Here is a 21,752-nt window from a genome sequence, read left to right on the forward strand (position 1 = left end):
GAACCAATTGCCTTCAGAAGTCACCTAATTAGTAAATAAAGTCCACCTATGTGTAATTTTAATCTCAGTATAAATACAGCTGTTCTGTGAAGCCCTCAAAGGTTTGTTAGAGAACCTCAGTGAACAAACAGCATCATGAAGGAACACACCAGACAGGTCAGAAATAAAATTGTGGAGAAGTTTAAATTAGTGTTAGGTTATAAAAAAAGTATCCCAAGCTTTGAACAATCCATCATCCAAAAATGGGCGCATTTAACTCTTTCTTCGGCCGTTAGCGCGGGTTAGAAGCGCCCCTCTAGCGGGCGAAAAGCACCGCTAAAACAACAGTAAAGCTCTGCTAAAACTAGCGACGCTTTACCGCTAACGTGGCCGCGCTGTGAGTGTGAAAGGGGTCTAAGTCTTAGAGGATACGTTAGTAGCATGAAAGACATTCGGGTAGGAATGGTTGGAGAGTTTAGGAATGGCTCCAGAGTGGAAGTGCATCTCTTGGGGGCACGCATGTGTTGAGTGTTGAGGCCTTCAACAAAACTATCTTCAGAGTGGTGGGTCGGTCTGTGGATATGGAAAGGGGCATTGTTTGTGTCAACAGAAGCAGGAAGGGGGCCTATATGTCCTTCACCTAACTGAGCGTCCATCGGGGGATGGATATATGAGGGATAAGGGCCAAGCAAAAAGCAAATTGGGATTGGGAACAGGGGATGGTAGGATGAGGGCGGGGAGGGGCGGCAGGGAAAGAAGAAGAAGGAAAGGAAAAGAAGGGGGAGTGGAGGGAGGGGGTTATATTCGGGAGGCAGGAATAGACCAGGTAGCCCACCCTATGGGGGTAGAAAGGTCTGGAAAGAGTCAGCAGGATTATATTAAGCCCATTGAATGGAGGAGTGGTAGGTAATGGAGGTAAACACAGAGACAGCTCTGACTCAAAGTTCTTAAGTGCTGGGGGGGGAATAGTGGCCAAATACAAGCAATTGTTCAGGGGAATGAATTAGGGGAGAGCCAATAATTCAAGCTAGGTAATTAAGAAGTTGAAAATGAAGCTTTAGATAACCAACGGGATTCCTCATTGGGGTTAAGCCAGGACAGGGGCGATTGTTTCCATAAGGGCTAAACTGTAAATGGCATAGGTATGCGCAGCCTATTGCATTAGGGTGTGCACCCCAAAGCTCAAACACACATGCATGAGTGTGTATGTATGTGTACTGACTACATTGTGCTTAGCTTCTCCTGGTAGGCTGAATCCTGTCCCACACTGCAGGTTGTGTTGTGTCCTCCCTCTTCTGCCAGCTCCAGCTGCCGGCACCTTCTGTTGTAAAGTCAAATAAGGCACGCTGGGGAAGGGGGCTAGGCATTTTCGTTACTATTGGTTAAGGAGGCAGCAGAGACGTGGAGCAACTGTAGCCTCTGGCTTTTTACAGACACTACATGGTTGGCAACCTTGGTGACTAGGGTGTGCCCAGGCACACCTGGCAAACCCCCTGCGCACGCCTATGGTAACAGAGGTGGATCTATGCAGGAGTGCACTGGCCTTTATGAGAGAAATAAGCCACTGATGCGGCACAAAGCCCCAAGGGGTAGAAAGCGTTATGGCCACAGGGAAGCAACACCATCAAGAACAATCACATGAAGAACTATAAAACCACATGTGAGAAAACACAAACAAGTCGTTATCACCAGGACATGAGAGCGCATAGTGAAATGAATAAAGCAGACTAGATACTTTCGAAGTATAACAAAACATAAGAGGGAGTAGTGTATTGCAATGTAAAGCCTCATATGCTGATCCCTAATTTGCCTCATGTATGCCCTCACTGCAGAAGGGCTAATAAGAGGTGGGGACGGGAGGGATAAGAAAGCATGGCGGGACTTAAGCCTCATACACACGATCGGATTTTCCTCAGACAAAGCGCCAGACTTTTGTCCGAAGGGCGTTGGCCAGGAACTTGTCTTGCATACAAACGGCACACAATTCTTGGCCAACAATCACGAAGGTAGTGAAGTACTACGTGGTTTTTCATCTCTTTAGCGCCACCCTTTGGGCACCTTCTGCTAGTGTTGTGTTTGGTGAGCATTGATTCCGAGCATGCGTGTTTGTACTTTGGACTTTTTGTCCGACGGACTTGCATACACACGCTCGGAAAATCCGACAACACACCGTTGTCCGCGGAAAATTTATGAACCTGCCATCCAACATTTGTCCAAGGAAAGTTGGCCAACGATTGTCTGATGGAGCGTACAAACGGTCGGATTTTCCACCAACAGCCTGTCATCACATAATTCCCATCAGAAAATCCAATCGCGTGTACGAGGCTTAACGCTCTCCATGGTTGAGGAGAGATTACAAGAGCACAAAATAGACCAAGTGATGACCTGCAGGACTTACACATAAGCCTGTGTTTGGGTCAGGTGTGGATCTCCGGACCATAGAGATAATTACAAATAAGAGGGGGGAGGGGGGAGAGACTGCATTTCTTATCAGAAGTAGTAAATGACACCGATTCCAATGTAGATCACTGGGAAAGTGTAAAGTCGGAGGATTCGGACTTTGAGAGGATTCAGCCAACATGAAATTTTAAAACAATACAAGCCACAATAAAGGTTCATATTTAAAGCACTGCGCCTGCAGCATGTAGGTATAGGAGGAACGTAATGCCACGTACACACGACCGGACTTTATGGCATATGTGTGTTTTGGAAAAATCTGGACAGCCGCACTCCGGATTGGAAAAGTGAAAAATAAAATCCTCTTTATTGAAAAAGTAATAACATGATTAAAATCCGTACATGGCTTTGTTGGGATAATGCAGCATAACCGCTAACGCGTTAGCGGTTATGCTGCATTATCCCAACAAAGCCATGTATGGATTTTAATCATGTTATTACTTTTTCAATAAAGAGGATTTTATTTTTCACTTTTCCAATCCGGAGTGCGGCTGTCCAGATTTTTCCAAAACACACACATACCATTGGAATAGCAATTGCCGGCACCTGGGGCTCTCACAATCATCCACACAGCGGAGGACGGGAAGCTTGAACCCGGTCACCTAGAGCGGTGGTAACTATCTTGTTCATCTCAAATATCTGGACTTTATGGCATACTTTGCCTGGCAGACTTTTCGATGGACTTTACGACAGACTTTCCGAATGAACGGACTTGTCTACACACGATCAACCAAAGTCTGTCGGATTTGTACGTGATGACATACGACCGGACTAAAACAAGGAAGTTCATAGCCAGTAGCCAATAGCTGCCCTAGCGTCGGTTTCTGTCCGTCGGACTAGCATACAGATGAGCGGACTTTTCGACCGGACTCGAGTCCATCGGATAGATTTGAAACATGTTTCAAATCTAAGTCCGTCAAACTTTTGAGAAAACAAAGTCCGCTGGAGCCCACACACGATTGAATTGTCAGACGAAATCCGGTACGCCAGACCAAGTATGCCGTAAAGTCCGATCATGTGTATGCGGCATAAGAGGTACAAGGGAAAGGGGAAGGTGTAATGGTGGTCACACTTGCCTTCAAATGAGGTAGAAATAATACTCCATACCTAAGAGTAGACAGTATCATAGTAGAACATCAAAGCACTCATAAAAATGGGAGAGCATGCTCTCTATAATGTCATGTTCATGAAAGTGTACAATGCAGCAAAACATGTAGAAAATAAAAACAAACAACCCCCCCTGGAAGATAATTATCAGCCAGCAAAAATCCTAGACATAAGTTCCAGACACGAGGTTACGTGGCAGCCATAGAGAATCTTAGGTGAGCTCAAGAATTGCATCCACGGAATGGACATAAAGTGCCATGTTCTCTAAAATGTGGAATACCAGCATAACAGAGGCAGCGTCAAAAAATCAATGTTAACATGTATGTAAGGGAGGACAATCTGAAAAAAAAAAAAAAAAAAGAAGGAGTGTCTACGAGGCAGTCAAAGCTCCTGTCCGCTATGTATACTCATGTCCAGTACATAAACATTTGGGATGTTATTGTGTGGAGGCAAATGAAATAACAATGGTTAAATGCAGGGATCATGTGAGGGGTGCATGCCTATGTACTGCAGATATCTAGTAGGAGCTCAGGGTGGAATGGAGAAGAAAGAAACGATGGGGGAGGAATAAGGGGAAAAAAAGAAACACGGTATGGTATTGGAGGAAGTATAGGGAGGAAGTGGTGCATACAGAGGAGCGAAAGGGGAAGGAGAGGCAGAGGAGAGGGTATAGATGAGGACAAGGGAAGGAGATGTATTGGGGAGGGGAGGTGGACATGAGGAGAAACCCACATTCCAAGTGAGTTAAGGCAAGCAATAATCATGCATGAGAGAGACTCCAGTCATGTGATATAACATACAGTAATTTCACTGAGAACTTGAACGATATGATGCCATCCCAATGGGCAACCTTGCTAGGAGGGAGAAGTTTAGGTATAGTCAATCAGCAAATTCCAGGGTGTAGAAACATGAGTTCAGTCAAAAAAAGAATAAGAGCCAAAGCCAGGGTAATTAACCACTGAAATGAACATTACTGTTATGCCACGTACACACAATCAGACATTCCGACAACAAAATCCATGGATTTTTTCCGACGAATGTCAGCTCAAACTTGTCTTGCATACACACGGTCACACAAAGTTGGTCGGAAATTGCAAACGTCAAGCACGCGGTGACGTACAACACATATGACGAGCCGAGAAAAATGAAGTTCAATAGCCAGTGCGGCTCTTCTGCTTGATTCCGAGCATGTGTGGAACTTTGTGTGTACACACAATCGGAATTTCCTACAACGGATTTTGTTGTCGGAAAATTTGAGAACCAGGTCTCAAATTTTGTGCAACGGAAATTCCGATGGAAACTGTCCGATGGAGCCTACACACGGTCTGAATTTCCGACAACAAGCTCCGATCGCACATTTTCCGTTGAAAAGTACGACCGTGTGTACGGGGCATTGGAATGAGAGTTGGTACTCTGTGGAATCAGTCATTGCATGCTCTCTGGTGCACAAGTGAGGCCATGGGACTACCACTTCCTGGAGCTCTGTACACAGACGGAGGAGGCAAGGCCGGTGGGAAAGATCTGCGACACGTAAGGGAGGATCACTCGGAGATCATCTGAGGAAGCCATTCTCAGCAGAGATGGAAATCAGAGAGCACTATACTAGTCTGCCAGTTCAAGTTCAAAAGACTTCAAGTCCTCGAGGGACATGTCGGTAAGCTATATGCCCCATGCTTGAGGTGGATAGACAGAAAGAGAATGTCACTGTCTGTCACCACCTTCAGGGGATTTTGGACCAGAGCCGTATAGGAAGCCCTCTTGTTAGCTTGGCCTCCAACCAGGGTGCCTGACACCCAGACCCCAATGCTTGCTGGTATGAGAGCCGAGTGAGGTGGGCTTTGTGAGTTGTGCCACACATAGATAAGTCGGTGCTTGCATCAAGCTGAGTGTTAACACGCCAGCCTGTTGGACATCATAAGGGGATAGTAATGGTCAAAGGAGTTAAAATTATTAAAATTGACTAATGAAAGTCCATATAGTCCATGTTATAGCACCTGTGAGTTGTGCGCCCGCCGGCCTCTAACTAGCAGAGCGGGAGGTCCGGGACGAGGCCTGTGAAGAATCAGCAGTATTCCTCTGCTGGGTCTGGAAAACCTCTGGTATATTCTGGCTGAGTTGTGTATCCGAGTTTCTAGTTGAGTGGGAACAGGATGTGGAGGCACTCCTCAAAGTTTTCCCCATCTTCACGCTAATTATCCTCTGCCGGGAGTCGGAAGCAAGACCTCCATGAGCGGGAGCTTGTGGATTAAGCAGCCATTTTAGACTGTATTCACTGCTTGTTAGAAATATGGATGTTCATTCCATATGTACATAGCCAGTTACTATTCTACTTTAAGGAGAACTGCATATCCAATGGATGAGATTACAAAGAGAAAGATCCCCTCAGAGAAAGAAGAAGACATGAGAAGAGGACAGGTGATGGAAGATTCTACATCGGTGAGGATGGAGGACACCAAGAGATATAAGAAAATACTGAGAGACGGGAAGAATCACAAGACGTCACATTTCTCTTACCATAATTCCTGAATTTTACTTTCTGGGTTAATCAGAAAGGAAAGAGTATCAGACTTCATTATATCTTCTGAAGAGGAGGATTCTTCATCTTCTGCTTTTTCCTCTCCCAGACAATCTTTACTGGAAATAGTACAATGCTGAAATCTAAACCACAATAATGATATAATTATTACCACCAAGTATGTATGGCCTCTGACAACAAGAACAAAAAGAATAACACCCATAACATTTTCCTTCCACATGGCTGGCTTTGGCTGCCATTGGTGGCTTTGAACAGTCTTTGAGATCTCACCCCAGACAAAACTTAAAGGAGGCCCCTGGCATATATACAGGATCTCCGACCTCCCTACACAGGGGTTTCCACTACTCATCTCACCCCCAATACAGTTTTTGGGGAACCCTATATATGTGTACTAATAATAACAAGACCCCCTATTATCCTTTCATGTTGGGGGTCTGGTCTGTGCACACACACACATCCCCCTCGGACACACAGGTCATGTACACATCTATTGTACAACACATATTGGGTCTTCACACCCTGGAGGGAGATGAATCATTTCGGGTCTCTTTTAGGGAACTTTGATTAATGAGCTTTAAAGACTTTTAGTACATTGATTATTCCCAATGTTGGGGGTTGTAGTTTCTCACCATTTCACAAGTGATCACGCTTTGGACAGATTTGTATTTTATTACATCCTCATCCTTTATATTTGATGGAGAGTTTTATTGTGTTTGTGTGCACTAGAAATCATTTTATGGGTCTATTTATAGAAAATTTGAGGCGTGATGTCTCAACATTAACAAAAGAAAAAAAAATCACAAATAATGTTTGTAATATGTGTGTGAAATGTCAGTTTCTACGTGTTGCCTTTCAAAGGGTAAATGTAACATTCCATAACATTTGATAATAAGAGAAAATAGCCCTCAGTACATTCAACCTGAAGAGTTAAAAAACTTTTTCTCTCCAGTTCAAATGTTTTTCATTTATTTGTAAGAAGTGAGGGAATCAGGAAAAAATACTGCATTATGACCACTAGATGGAGCTGTTGATCATAAGAAATGCAGAGAGTGATCTTCTACAGAACATACAATGTTGCAGAGCGTGACCTCCTTCCTATACAGAACATACAATGTTGCAGAGCGTGACCTCCTTCCTATACAGAACATACAATGTTGCAGAGCGTGACCTCCTTCCTATACAGAACATACAATGTTGCAGAGCGTGATCTCCTTCCTATACAGAACATACAATGTTGCAGAGTGTGATCTCCTTCCTATACAGAACATACAATGTTGCAGAGCGTGACCCCTTTCCTATACAGAACATACAATGTTGCAGAGCGTGACCTCCTTCCTATACAGAACATACAATGTTGCAGAGCGTGACCTCCTTCCTATACAGAACATACAATGTTGCAGAGCGTGATCTCCTTCCTATACAGAACATACAATGTTGCAGAGTGTGATCTCCTTCCTATACAGAACATACAATGTTGCAGAGCGTGACCCCTTTCCTATACAGAACATACAATGTTGCAGAGCGTGACCTCCTTCCTATACAGAACATACAATGTTGCAGAGCATGACCTCCTTCCTATACAGAACATACAATGTTGCAGAGCGTGACCTCCTTCCTATACAGAACATACAATGTTGCAGAGCGTGACCTCCTTCCTATACAGAACATACAATGTTGCAGAGCATGACCTCTTTCCTATACAGAACATACAATGTTGCAGACTCGGTTGTGTGACAAGATTGATCCCCTAAGGTACACAACGGAGTTCTGTCTCTGCAACATTGTATCCATTCTGTATAGCAGTTCCCTCTGCAGTGTCTGATCATTACACTGTCAGTGGTGAGCACAGGAATCTCCATACACTGACCTTCCTCATATTATTTCCTCTTCTGGTCCAATGTTCTTAAGACTAATTTCTCGTAACCACTTCCGGACCACCGCACGACTATATACGTCGACACTTCGAAGCGGGATATCTCTGTTATGGCAGCAGCTAGCTGCCATAACCCAGATATCCTCGTCTTCAGGCAGCGGTCCGGTTTACGATAATGGTGGTCTCTGCGGCGGGATCGCCGCGAGATCACCGTTATCGGCGGCGGGAGAGGGCCCCCCTCCCTCCGCTCTCCCGTGCCCTCCGAAGCTGTCGGTAGTGGCGGAGGCGATTGGGTCCTGTCCGTGGCTGGGTATGGAGACGAGTGAAGGGAAGATGGCCCCCACCTGTCTATGTACCATAGCAGGGCGGAAGCAACGTCAAAATGCCACTTCCGCCCATAGCTCTTTGTTTTTTTTTTTTTATTGCATTTTAGTGTGAATATGAGATATGAGGTCTTTTTGACCCCAGATCTCATATTTAAGAGGTCCTGTCATGCTTTTTTTCTATTACGAGGGATGTTTACATTCTTTGTAATAGGAATAAAAGTGACCCATTTTTTAAATAAAACAGTGTAAAAATAAATAAAATAAAGTAAAATAGATAAGAATTTTTTTTTTTTTTTTTAAAGCGCCCCCTCCCGCCAAGCTCACGTGCAGAAACGAACGCATACATGAGCAGCACCCGCATGTGAAAACGGTGTTCAAATCATACATGTGAGGTATCGCTGTGATTGTTAGAGCGAGAGCAATATTTCTAGCCCTAGACCACCTCTGTAACTCAAAACTGGTTACCTGTAGAAATTTTTAAATGTCGCCTATGGAGATTTTTAAGGGTAAAAGTTTGACGCCATTCCACGAGCGGGCGCAATTTTGAAGCGTGACATGTTGGGTATCAATTTACTTGACGTAACATTATCTTTCACAATATAAAAAAAATTGGGCTAACCTTACTGTTGTCTTATTTTTAAATTCAAAAAAGCTAATCTTTTCCAAAAAAAGTGCGCTTGTACCGTAAGACCGCTGAGCAAATACGGTGTGTCAAAAAGTATTGCAATGACCGCCATTTTATTCTATAGGGTGTTAGAAAAAAAATGTATAATGTTTGGGGGTTCTAAGTAATTTTCTAGCAAAAAAAACTCTTTTTTTAACTTGAAAAACTGAAAAAGAGATCCTTAAGTGGTTAAAGGCTTATATGCAAGTTATTGCCATAAAAAAGTGTTTGAGGACCCGGGTCCTGCCCTAGGGAACATGTACTAATGTTTTTTTTTCTCTAAAAGGGACGTTTGTTCAGGAGCAGTGATTTTAACAATGCTTAAAGAAAAAACAATAAAAATATTGTGCCTGGGGGTCCCCTTAGTCTGCCTGTAAAGTAGCGCATCTTTTCCATGTTTTTAACAGTACCACAGAAAAATGACATTTCTAAAGGAAAAAATTTAATTTTAAAACTGCTCGCGGCTGTAATTGATAAAAATCATTGAAAAAATGCCAAAATAAAAAAAATGATGTGGAGGTCCCCCCCAAAATCCATACCAGACTCTTATTCGAGCACACAACCGAAAAAAGAGGGGGGGGACCAGAGAGAGGCTATGTGAATGGGTATCGGGTACATTGTACCCCTACTTATTCACCAAAAAAAGTGTCAAAAAAGTAAAAATGACAGTAGACAGTTTGGGACAATTCCTTCATTATATAAAAAAAAAGTGTCCCGCAATGTAAATCCATCTTCGATCACAGCACGACGACCATAAAAAAACCCCAAAAAACTAAAAAACTCTGCCTCGATGGGAAGCGTCCCCGCGACTGCAGCCTTTTCGCGATGACAGCTGTTATATAGCTGAGGGCGGGGCCATCTGGTGACGTAACCGGGTGACCTCACCCCCTTCTAATATCATGTGACGATCTCGCAGTGCATTATGGGGCGTTCCGCGGGTGCTGGAATTTCCCGCAAACGCCCCATAATGTTCTAAATTCGTAGAGTGGGCGAACACCCAATGTTCAAGTCGAATTTACGTTCGACTCGAACATCAGGCTCATCCCTGGTTATCATGTGTGCAGGGCCACTGTTAGAAATCATGGGGCTTCATACCGTACAGCCTACCTGATGGGGCCTCCCTGACCCTGCCCAACCTGCCTCGAAAAAAAAGCTTTGTCTTTAAGTGATATTTATCTTATTGCAGACTGTTATAAATGGGATTAGGCTAGGATCTGAACACACCTGAGCTTATACCTGCTAAATCAGAATGCTGCCATTGACTTTCTAAATTTTACCTAAGCCTAAGCCTGCGGTCACACTGGGTTTGATTTAACCACTTGCTTACCGGGCACTTAAACCCCCTTCCTGCCCAGACCAATTTTCAGCTTTTAGCGCTCTCACACTTTGAATGACAATTGCGTGGTCACCCTACACTGTACCCAAATGACATTTTTATCATTCTTTTCCCAAAAATAGAGCTTCCTTTTGGTGGTATTTGACCACCACTGGGTTTTTTATTTTTTGTTAAAAAAATGAAAAAAGACCGATTTTTTTTTTTAAAAAACCAAACAAAACAGTTTTATATTTTGTTATAAAATTTTGCAAACAGGTAATTTTTCTCCTTCATTGATGTACGCTGATGAGGCTGCACTGATGGGCACCGATAGGCTGCACTGATGGGCACCGATAGGCTGCGCTGATGGGCACTGAGAGGTGGCACTGATGGGTGGCACTGATGGGCACTTATAAGGTGGCACTAGTGGGCACTGAGAGGTGGCACTGAAGGGCATTGATAGATGGCACTGAAGGGCACTGATAGGTGCCACTAATAGCTGGCACTGATGGGTGGCACTGATGGGTGGCAGTGATGGGCACTGGTAGGTGACACTGATAGGCAGCACTGCTAGGTGGAACTGATGAGGCACTGATGGGTGGCAGTGATGGGTACTGCTGGGTGGCAGTGATGGGCACTGATGGGTGGCAGTGATAGGCAGCACTGCTAGGTGGAACTGATGAGGCACTGATGGGACACTGGCACCACTGGTGGGCATTGATAGGTGGCGCCGATTGGTGGCACTGATATGCACTGGTGGGCACTAGTAGGTGGCACTGGCAGATGGCACTGGTGGGCACAGGTGAGATGGCTGTGCCTCTTCCTCTTCGGGACCGATGTCCCTTAACCCGGTGATCGGCTTTTTTTTCCTCCTCACACTGTCAGCGTGAGGAGAAAACAAAAAACGATCTTCCGTTTACATCACGTGATCAGCTGTCATTGGCTGACAGCTGATCACGTGGTAAGAGGCCGGGATCACCCCCTTACTCTGATCTGTGATCACCCGAGTCTCATTGACTCAGTGATCTCAGAGCGCGTTGCAAGCGCACCGCAGGGAGCGTGCAAAGGGAAGGACGTCATACAACGGCCTCCCGGCAATGTAGGTCCGCGCTGTAGCCGTCATTCAGCTATAGCGCCGACTGGAACGGGTTAAAGTAGTGTGATTTGAAGACCAACTTCAACCATTACTTCAGCACTACTCCTGTGAGATTTGTAAGGATTTGATATGACTTCAGTGAGAGCTGCTGTCCATGTCACAGGTGGAAACAGTGATGTTACAGTGCCTTGAAAAAGTATTTATACCCCTTGAAATTTTCCAAATTTTGTCATGTTACAACCAAAAACGTAAATGTGTTTTATTGGGATTTTATGTGATAGACCAACACAAATTGGCACATATGGAAGGAAAATGATAAATGATACAAATAAATATGTGGAAAGTGTGGGGTCATAGGCGTGCGCACAGGGTGTGCCAGGTGTGCCTGGACACACCCTAATCACGCTGTGCTGCGCAGATTCCCCTTACTGCTTGGCTGCAGAGAAAGGGACTGGGAAATCATTGTCCTCAGTCCCTTTCTCTGTCTCAAAAGTGAGGCTGTTCAGACCCATGATATTTCACCAAAGTCCCTCAATGGGGCTCCTAATAAATTGTAAAAAAAAATATATAATAATAATAATAATAATAATAATAATAATAATAATAAATTATTGGAAAAAATAATACAATTGTAAAAAAGTTATAATAATAAAAAAATAAAAATAAATGACTGACACCAATCCCTGCCCTACTGACACCATTTACTGCTCTCTATATAGTGTGTATGTTTAAGCTTTGGGGTGCACACCCTAATGCAATAGGCTGCTCACGCCTATGTGCGCCCCCCTGAGTCAATACTTTGTAGAACCTCCTTTCTCTGCAATTACAGCTGCGAGTCTTTTTTGGGGATGTCTCTACCAGCTTTGCACATCTAGAGAGGGACATTTTTGCCCATTCTTCTTTCCGAAATAGCTCAAGCTCTGTCAGATTGAATGGAGAGCGTCTGTGAACAGCAATTTTCAAGGCTTGCCACAGATTCTCAATGGGAGAGGGGTAGAGAAGGAAGCGCCACCTGAGTGTAGTATTAACAAATGATGTTTAATGACACCGGGTAAAAACACACTTACAGGATAAAAACATATAAAAAGCTCATCTGTATAGGTATGTGGTCCTCGGTGTTCCCTCTGATCCTGTGGTGGTGACGCTGCAGGGATGCTGGGCTGCAGAAGGTGGATTACCAGCCGGGAGCTCCTTCTGTGGCCATCAGGAAGAGACTAGGGGCCGGTGTGGAGCGCACGTGGAGCGTGCGTGACGTCACAGGTCGTCCGTCCGCTTCCGGGTTCGGTATCCAGGGGAGGGATCGTCCAGGGAGGAGGGCTAGCAGGGAGGTTGGGAGAATGTTTTTATCCTGTAAGTGTGTTTTTACCTGTTGTCATTAAACATCATTTGTTAATACTACACTCAGGTGGCGCTTCCTTCTCTACCCCTCTCTCATCCATCACAGAGCCAGCTCTCTGAGGACAGCAGCCGCCTAGCCTACCAGCCTACTTTAACCATTACATTACAGGTTGCCACTTAACCCTTGAACTTCCAGCCTGTCCCCTATGGACTAAGTTGCTCAGCCCTTTATATCTCCTGTTATATATGGACTTGTGTGTTTGCGCTTACAGTTACCAATACTCTACAGATTCTCAATTGGATTTAGGTCTGGGCTTTGACTGGGCCATTCTAACACATGAATATGCTTTGATCTAAACCATTCCATTGTAGCTCTGGCTGTATGTTTAGGGTCGTTGTCCTGCTGGAAGGTGAACCTCCGCCCTCGTCTCAGGTCTTTCACAAACTCTAATGCCCTGTACACACGATCGGACATTTATCGGACACATTCCGACAACAAAATCCATGGATTTTTTCAGACGGATGTTGGCTCAAACTTGTCTTGCATACACACGGTCGCACAAAGTTGTCGGAAAATCCGATCGTTCTGAACACGGTGACGTAAAACACGTACGTCGGGACTATAAACGGGGCAGTAGCCAATAGCTTTCCTCTCTTAATTTATTCTGGTCATGCGTGGCACTTTGTGCATTGGATTTGTCTACACACGATCAAAATTTAACCGATCGGATTATGTGGTCAGAAAATTTTATATCCTGCTCTCAAACTTTGTGTGTCAGAAATTCCGATGGAAAAAGTCCGATGGAGCCTACACACGATCGGAATTTCTGACAACACAATCTGATCGCACTTTTTCCGTCGGAAAATCCAACCGTGTGTACAGGGCATAACAGTGTAGAGCAAGCCAGCGGGGACTCTTTCCGTGCTGTCCCCCTGCAAAGTGCTGCCCTAAGCCTGGGCCTTGTTGGCCTAGGCCAGGATACAGCGTTGGCCACCACCATGTTTCACGGTAGGGATGGTGTGGGAAGGGTGATGTGCAGTGTTAGTTTTCCGCTACGCATAGCATTTTGCTTTAAGGCCAAAAAGTTCAATTTTGGTCTCATCTGACCAGAGCACTCCTTTCCATATATTTGTTGTGTCCTCCACATGACTTCTCACAAACTGCAAACAGGACTTCTTATGACTTTCTTTCACCAATGTCTTTCTTCTTGTCACTCTTCCATAAAGGTCAGATTTGTGGAGAACACGACTAATAGTTGTCCTGTGGACAGATTCTCCCACCTGAGCTGTGGATCTCTGCAGCTCCTCCAGAGTTACCATGGACCTCTTGGCTGCTTCTCTGATGAATGCTCTCCTTGCCCGGCCTGTCAGTTTAGGTGGACGGCCATGTCTTGGTAGGTTTGCAGTTGTGCCATACTCTTTCTATTTTCCGATGATGGATTGAACAGAGCTCCGTGAGCTGTTCAAAGCTTGGGATATTTTTTTATAACCTAACCCTGCTTTATACTTCTCTACAACATTATCCCTGACTTGTCTGGTGTGTTCCTTGGCCTTCATGATGCTGTTTGTTCCCTAAGGTTCTCTAACAAACCTCTGAGAACTTCACAGAACAGCTGTATTCATACTGAGATTAAATTACACACAGGTGGACTCTATTTACTAATTAGGTGACTTCTGAAGGCAAATGGTTACACTAGATTTTAGTTAGGGGTATCAGAGTAAAGGGGGCTGAATACAAATGCCCCCCCCCCCCCCCCACACACACACACACTTTTCACATATTTATTTGTAAAACGTTTTGAAAACCATTTATCATTTTCCTTCCACTTCACAATTTAACTAGCAAAGCGTTATTCTTTCACTTTGTTCAGGCTCAAGTAGTGCTGATAAGGACACAGGCACAATTTGCAGCACAATTTACACTATAGTCTATGGCAGTGAAATTGTGCTGAAGTCCTGAAAAAAGTAATACATGAACTACTTCTCAAATCACACTGCTTGAAATTGTATCTATTAAAGTGGTTGTAAACCCTTATGCCGCGTACACACGGTCGGACTTTTCGTCTACAAAAGTCCGACAGCCTGTCCGACAGACTTCCGGCGGACTTCCGGCGGACTTTCCGCGGACTTGCAGCAGACTTTCTAACGAACGGACTTGCCTACACACGACCACACAAAAGTCCGACGGATTCGTACGTGATGACGTACACCGGACTAAAATAAGGAAGTTCATAGCCAGTAGCCAATAGCTGCCCTAGCGTGGGTTTTTGCCCGTCGGACTAGCACACAGACGAGCGGATTTCGGGGTCCGTCGTAGTTACGACGTAAAGATTTGAAGCATGTTTCAAATCTAAAGTCCGTCGGATTTGAGGCTGAAAAAGTCTGCTGAAAGTCCGGAGAAGCCCACACACGATCGGATTACCAGCCAGCTTTAGTCCGTCGGCGTCCGTTGGACTTTTGTAGACAAAAAGTCCAACCGTGTGTACGCGGCATTACAGACCCTTTCATGCTACAGGTAAGCCTATAATAAGGCTTGCCTGTAGCTACCCAGGTTATGTCCTAAACCTGCACGGTGAAGGAGATATCCCCCTGTCCCCTGCATGTGCCGATGTCATCGGCACATGCGCACTGGGGCAAACTGAAGCAACGGCACATATGTGCCATTGCTTCAGTGAGCGCGCCGTTACTGGCAGCTCCCGCGTGCGTGCCATCATCGCGGCTCCGGCCAATCACAGCGCCGGAGCCGCGATACCTGCAAGTAACCCCCGAGAGAAATGTCGCCGGCTGGAGGGGGGTATGAGGACCGCTGCGGGGACTTCGATGTAAGGTAAGTAGCTCATTATGCTTTTGTCTTGCAGGTTTTTTTTTTTTTTTCCGAGGGTTTACAACCACTTTAAGACACTGCCATAGAAACAAATTAGATGCTACTCTAGGTACGATTTGTAAATTGCCCGTCGTGCCTGAAGTCGTACTGGTGTGACCGAGGTCTTAAGGTACATCTATGATGCCTTTAAATCACCTGAAGCATGCCTTCTAATAATGAATCTAATCTAATAATGAATCCCCCCCCCCTGGGATCGGCCCCTTACTCCGATCTGTGATCAACCGGAGGGGGCGCAGGCAGCTCATGCACAAGAGGACGTCTATTGACATCCTCCCAGCAATTAAAGGAAATCTGAGTTGCTGAGACGCTCCATTAGTTATTGCTCAGCCTGGCAAAGCTGATGCAGGCGCACTGGGGATTCTCACATTCCTAAGAAGGCTTTAAATCACACAGTCTGCTCACATAGCCAACATTGAGTGCCGACCTGTTTAGCTGCAGTTTCTCCAAAGTAAACAAAAAGGACACCAAGTCCAGCAAGAAGAGCTGATTGGCTGCAGCAAGCTATCCCTGATTGGAGGCTTCCCGGACAGTAATGTTTTGTATACATGGGGCAGTTCACTCAAAGAGGGAGCATCCTCCATTCTGATTAACAGAGCGGATGCAGGTCCAGTATACAGTCACTGTACTCGACTTGCAGCTGCCACCCATGCGGGACAAAGCCCACGTATGTGGGATGCCGGGAAAATGTTCTATTTGAGGGACTGTCCCACAGAAACCGGGACGGTTGGGAGGTATGCATAATTAGTGGGGCCTCAGCCAGAAATATAACAGGGACAGCACAATGTCTGCCTGTGCCCCACAAATTGAAATATGGTCCCTCCTCTGCTGTCACCTCCTGGCAGTGAAAGAGTTAATACAATGTGAATAATGTGATTTTTACCAGAAGTTCTGTATAAGGAGATATGTGAGGAACCACCATTTAGGGCTGAGGAAAGCATGAGCTCCCAGTACTTCAAAAAAATGTGGTAGATGGAGAACATGTCTGATAATCACCATTATACTGTATCCAGGTTCCTGCCCATTCTCTGCATTCAGTTAGGATATCCTCACACTCACTTACCTGACCTTCTGACACCTGTGTAGTAATGGAGATAGAATTTTTTGGCACTCTGAATCCACAGTTAGCCATCTAAAATATAAATACTGAAAACTTTCTCGATTCAAAGTCTTCAAGCAATAGCTCAGATGCTTGGAATATTTACATTTCATCCATGAGAGATCAGTACGTGAGCCACGCAGCTCCAAACTTGAACAACCAGACATGATGCTTCTAATGAAGTCCTCATCCTGAGTCTCATACAGACAGGAGATGGTCCGAGTACGGAAAGTCTGATCAATGTCCTTCATGGCCCATTTTTTCATTGCAGGTCTGGCTCGGAGTGAGATGTTTATTCCTGTGCTCTCTGAGAATGTCTTCACTGGCTTTTCATTTAGGAAACCAAACAGGAATTGTACAGCTAATGCTAAATGTGGGTAATATAAACTGAAGTCTGATATTGATTTCCCTTTACAGATCTCCGGGAGAAAAATACCTTTCAGAAATCCAAACCAATCATCCAGCCCATAATAGAGAGCAGCAAGGAACTCCTGTACACTCAGGTGGATGAAGCTGTAGCAGGTCTGGCTGCGAACGTCCCAGTGAAAGATGTTCTCATTCAGAAATACAGACTCCACCTCATCCAGAGAAAGTCCATGTCTTTCTAGATCTTTCTTCTCAAATAAGATTTGTTGGTTCAGAACTCCCCGATTAGCCAGAGCACACAGCTTCTTCAGACAGGTTTGTTTTCTGCGTACAGACTGCTCCTTCTTGCTGTGATGGGTTAGTAAAACTTCCAGGTAGAGAAGGTAAATTGAAGTCATCGTATTACACCAAATTAAAGCCACATCTTTTCTTATTTCTTGTTTCATTACAGTGCAGACAATCCAGCATGTGATGGGGATCGCACACATAGTGTACAGAACATCATTGTCATTTATTATACTGAGAACCTTGTCTGCATCTTCTTTATTTCCAAAGAATTTTTGGACATATTCCTCTCGATCTTCGGTTGTAAATCCCTGGATTTCCACATTGCGAGAATCATTAATGAATGTGTTAAGTTTCTCCATGGCCAGTGACCTTGTGGTAATGATCAGAGAAGATTGTGGGAGAACCTGTTTCCTGAGCAATCTTTGGAGAATTATTTCTTTGTGAGTTTCCATAGAAATGTCAAGACAAACCATAGATTCCTCCTCCAGAGTCCACCTCAGTTCATCAAACCCATCAAGTATGGTGAGAAGTTTTCTCTGACTTCCAAGATCCTTCAGAATAGACACCAGGTCATCTGAACTCAGTCTGCAGGCTCTGGATAAAAGGCCCACAAGGCTTACGTTTCCAGGGATGGTGTTGATTTCTCTACAGCTCAAATAAAACACAAAGTCAAACTTGTCTTGGTAGAGATCCCCAGAGGCCCAGTCCAGCATGATCTTCTTGGAGGTCATTGTTTTTCCAATCCCAGCAGGTCCTTCTAACACCACAATATTAGGGATGAAGCCATCTTCATCAGGATCAAAGAAGGCCTGCATTGTGGTTGGGGATCTTTTCTCCATGATCTGTAGATGTCTTCCACCTGAACTCTTTATTTCTTGTACTTTTTCCTCTTTATTCTGGGGTCCCTTTCTCATTAATAATTTGGTGAAAATTTTCTGTAGATTAACAGCCTCCCCCATGCGGGAATTATATTCTGGTATCCTCTGGAATGTCACTTTCGTGGACTGTCTGTGTTCTTTTTTGAAGTCTTTATGAGAGAAAGGAGAATATTTTATTCCTCACACACACATGAAATAGTATTTATAAGGCACAGTTGGAAATATTTTATTCTAACCATAAACCCAAAGAATGTAACCAAAAAAGAAGATATTCCATGAAATACAGGATAATTGTGAAAGCATCCAAACTATGGAGACATCATGCAGACCCATGCAGACCCAGGCCATCTTTAATATTGATTGGGCAAACATATTCTTGACCCCCACCCGCATGCAATTTTTGCTTTCTCTCTCACCTGCTTTAAACAATACAATAAATAGAAGCTAAACTCAAAATCTGTTTAGTGCAGCAGATCAGGCAGCGATTGTGATTGGTTGCCAAAGGTAACATTACCACTCACTGATTAGTTGCTAGAGGTTACAGCACATCATTTCTGCTTGCTGATTGGTTGCTGGAGGTTACTGCACATCATTACCGTTCACCCATTGGTTGCTGGGGCTAGGTGGGGGGTGATTGGTGGTGGTGGTGGGAGGTGGAATGGTATCAGTGGCAGTGCTGGGAAGTGGGATGAGTGGCAGTGCTGGGGGGGGTGGGATCAGTGGCAGTGCTGGGGGTTGATGGGATCAGTGGCAGTGGTGGGCTGATGGGATGAGTGATGACAGTGCTGGTGAGAATGGGATGAGTGTCAGTGCTGGTGTGAGATGGAATCAGTGTCAGTGTTGGGTGGAGATGGGATCAGTGACACTCGTTTGCTGTCACTTGCTGGTTAGTGTCCACTCAGCCCCCCCTGCCTGCATGAGAGAGGGGAGAGATAGGGGTGTGTGAGAGAGACAGTGGGTAGGTGAAAGAGAGAGAGGGGGTAAGAGAGGGGGTGGGAGAGAGGGGTGATAGAGAGAGAGATAGAGGTGTGAGAGCGAGGGGGTGAGAGAAAAATGGTGGGTGGGTGAAAGAGAGAGAGGGTAGGTGAAAGAGAGAGAGAGGGGGCTGAGAGAGGGGGTGTGCAAGGAGGAGAATATGGGTGGTGAGAGAGAGGGAGAGAGAGAGAGAAGGGGTGAGAGAGACCCCTAGCCCTGTCTGCAGTCCCTCCTGTGCCCCCATCCCAGTCCCTGGGTAGGTGTGTATGATGCCCAGTACCTTCCATCAGACGTTCATGATGGGAAGCAGTGGGCAGGGGGGTGAGGATGGGGGTGCTCTCTCCAGCAGATCCAGTTTGATGCAATAGACCACGGACTGTCCCATTTAGTGGTCCCTGGCTGCCTGCGCCTCCCGCCCATCCTCGGGGGCCCCGATCAGCCTGTCCTCTGGGCCACTGTCGGAGCTGGGAGTGGAGAGGTGGTTGGAGCAATTCAGGCTCTGGGAGGCTCTGGGAGGCTCTGGGATGCTGCGCCTGCTGCTCCTCACCTCTCCGGAGCTCAGAGAAGTCTTCTCCCTCCCGGGCTCTTGGTCTTAGCTTCCCTCACTGCTTGCCTTCTCCCTACTCTTGCTGCCACCAGTCCAGGACTCCCCATGGCAAGGGGCTCAAGGGGCAGCTGCTTTGGGCCCCACAACATTGACAGGGCCTTGGGCAGCTGCACCCTTTGTCCCACATTAAAGATGGCACTAATTCAGACTAAAACAGAACTAAATGTTCAGCCAAAGAACGGAAGAGAATTGATATCAAAAGTGGATGTCCTACTAACCTGAAAATCTGTTCTTCTTCTGTTTGGCTGGAAAAGAACAATATATATATATTCAGGTGGATTCACAGGACACAAGGCTCAGAACACAGAGTAACACTCATGAGGTTTTAGCTGGCTTATCACAGGCTTGGTTTCCACCCAGAGACTGATCACATTAAGCCTGAAGGTGGACAGACAGACAAGGACAGTGCCATTGCCAAAACCCCGGGTTCTGGAATGAGAAACAGGAGCACTAAGTGATCCTGACACTCAGTGCACATCAGTGCAACCCCATCAGCGCACATCAGTGAAGGAGAAAAATTACCTATTTGCAAAATTTTGTAACAAACTAAGAAAATGTTTTTGGTCCTTTTTTGTTTAGCAAAATATAAAAGTCATATGGGTACAGTGTTACATGACCGCTCAATTGTTATTCAAAGTGTGACAGCGCTGAAAGCTGAAAATTGGCCTGGGCAGAAGAGGGGTGCAAGTGTCAATTAGTGATGCAGTTAGATGGAAATCTGGATTGTTCTCACTTAAAGTCTCTGTGACAGGCTTACAGTGTATTTGTGACCCTGTTGGGGTGATTTACTAAAACTGGAGAGGGCAAAATCTAGTGTAGCTGTGCATCGTAGGCAATCAGCTTCTAACTTCAGCTTGTTCAATTAAAGCATTTGTTATCCTAAAAGAAAAAAAAATGGATCCTGTTCCCTTGAAGCATGAATAACAGCACAGCGCTTGTGCTGTGTCCTTTGCCCCTCTGTATCACCTAAAATATCTGTCTGATCCTGCCTGGTTCTGCCCTTCCCCCTGTAAACTGACCAAGGTTTATCATGGCTACTGAGCCCTGACACTGTGGTCAGTTTAGGTGCCTTCGTCATCCGCAGCTCTCCTCTCTGCTTTCCCCCATCCTCTTCCCCTTCCCTTCCTGCCTGTCAGCTCGTTGCAGTGTTGCTCTGATCCCCTCCTGCTGCAATAAAAACTATAGCATATTCATGCTATCCCCTCTGTTAAATAATTATATGTGCCCCATTGTCTGTGTTATATAAAAAGGATGCCGATCAATACCTTCTATCAGAGCGTCTCCCGGCGCTCACGTGACCGCTCGGCTTTCTCTCCTTCCCTTCTCCCCAGCTGACATCAGTGGGAGTTTTCAGCCTCTCCCACTGTAGCTGTCAGCCTGGGAGAGGAGAAAGCCAAGGAGTCATGTGAGCACCAGGAGATGGTCTGATATTAGGTACAAGGTACAAATCGTCATCTTTTTTATATAACACAGACACTGGAACACATATTATTTAACAGAGGGGAAGGTATGAATATACTATAATGGCTTAAGAACCATTTTAAGCTTTGATAAAAAAAAACCTGGAAGCTGATTGGTTTCTATGCTATCCCTCCTGAACCGTACCAGGCCACATGCCCTCAACATTGGGAGGGTGCTTTGGGGTAGCCCCCCAAAACACCTTGTCCCCATGTTGATGAGGACAAGGGCCTCATCCCCACAACCCTGGCCGGTGGTTGTGGGGGTCTGTGGGCGGGGGGCTTATCGGAATCTGGAAGCCCCCTTTAACAAGGGAACCCCCAGATCCCGCCCCCCCCTGTGTGAAATGGTAAGGGGGTACTTACCCCTACCATTTCACTAAAAAACTGTCAAAAATGTTAAAAATGACAAGAGACAGTTTTTGACAATTTCTTTATTTAAATGCTTCTTCTTCTATCTTCCTTCATCTTCTTCTGGTTCTTCTGGCTCTTATGGTTCTTCCTCCGGCG

At 45.3% G+C, this 21,752-nt stretch overlaps 1 protein-coding gene across 3 annotated transcripts in view; it reads right to left on the bottom strand.

Annotated features, from left to right (window-relative positions):
* The window catches only part of LOC141133752 (NACHT, LRR and PYD domains-containing protein 3-like), a 48,701-nt gene that overhangs the window by 12,812 nt on the left and 14,137 nt on the right, over positions 1 to 21,752 (bottom strand). For 2 of the 3 annotated variants that reach the window (XM_073623290.1, XM_073623287.1), the window contains exons 4-6: positions 20,004 to 20,030; positions 16,636 to 18,352; positions 6,058 to 6,201 (exon numbers count right to left, since the gene is read on the bottom strand). In XM_073623290.1, the coding sequence (XP_073479391.1) occupies positions 6,058 to 6,201; positions 16,636 to 18,352; positions 20,004 to 20,030 (1,888 nt within the window). The remainder of the gene's footprint in view (positions 1 to 6,057; positions 6,202 to 16,635; positions 18,353 to 20,003; positions 20,031 to 21,752) is intronic. The other variant, XM_073623289.1, reaches the window with a different exon arrangement.

This window comes from Aquarana catesbeiana, linkage group LG03, assembly GCF_042186555.1.
Source record: "Aquarana catesbeiana isolate 2022-GZ linkage group LG03, ASM4218655v1, whole genome shotgun sequence".
NCBI classification, from domain to species: Eukaryota; Metazoa; Chordata; class Amphibia; order Anura; family Ranidae; genus Aquarana; species Aquarana catesbeiana.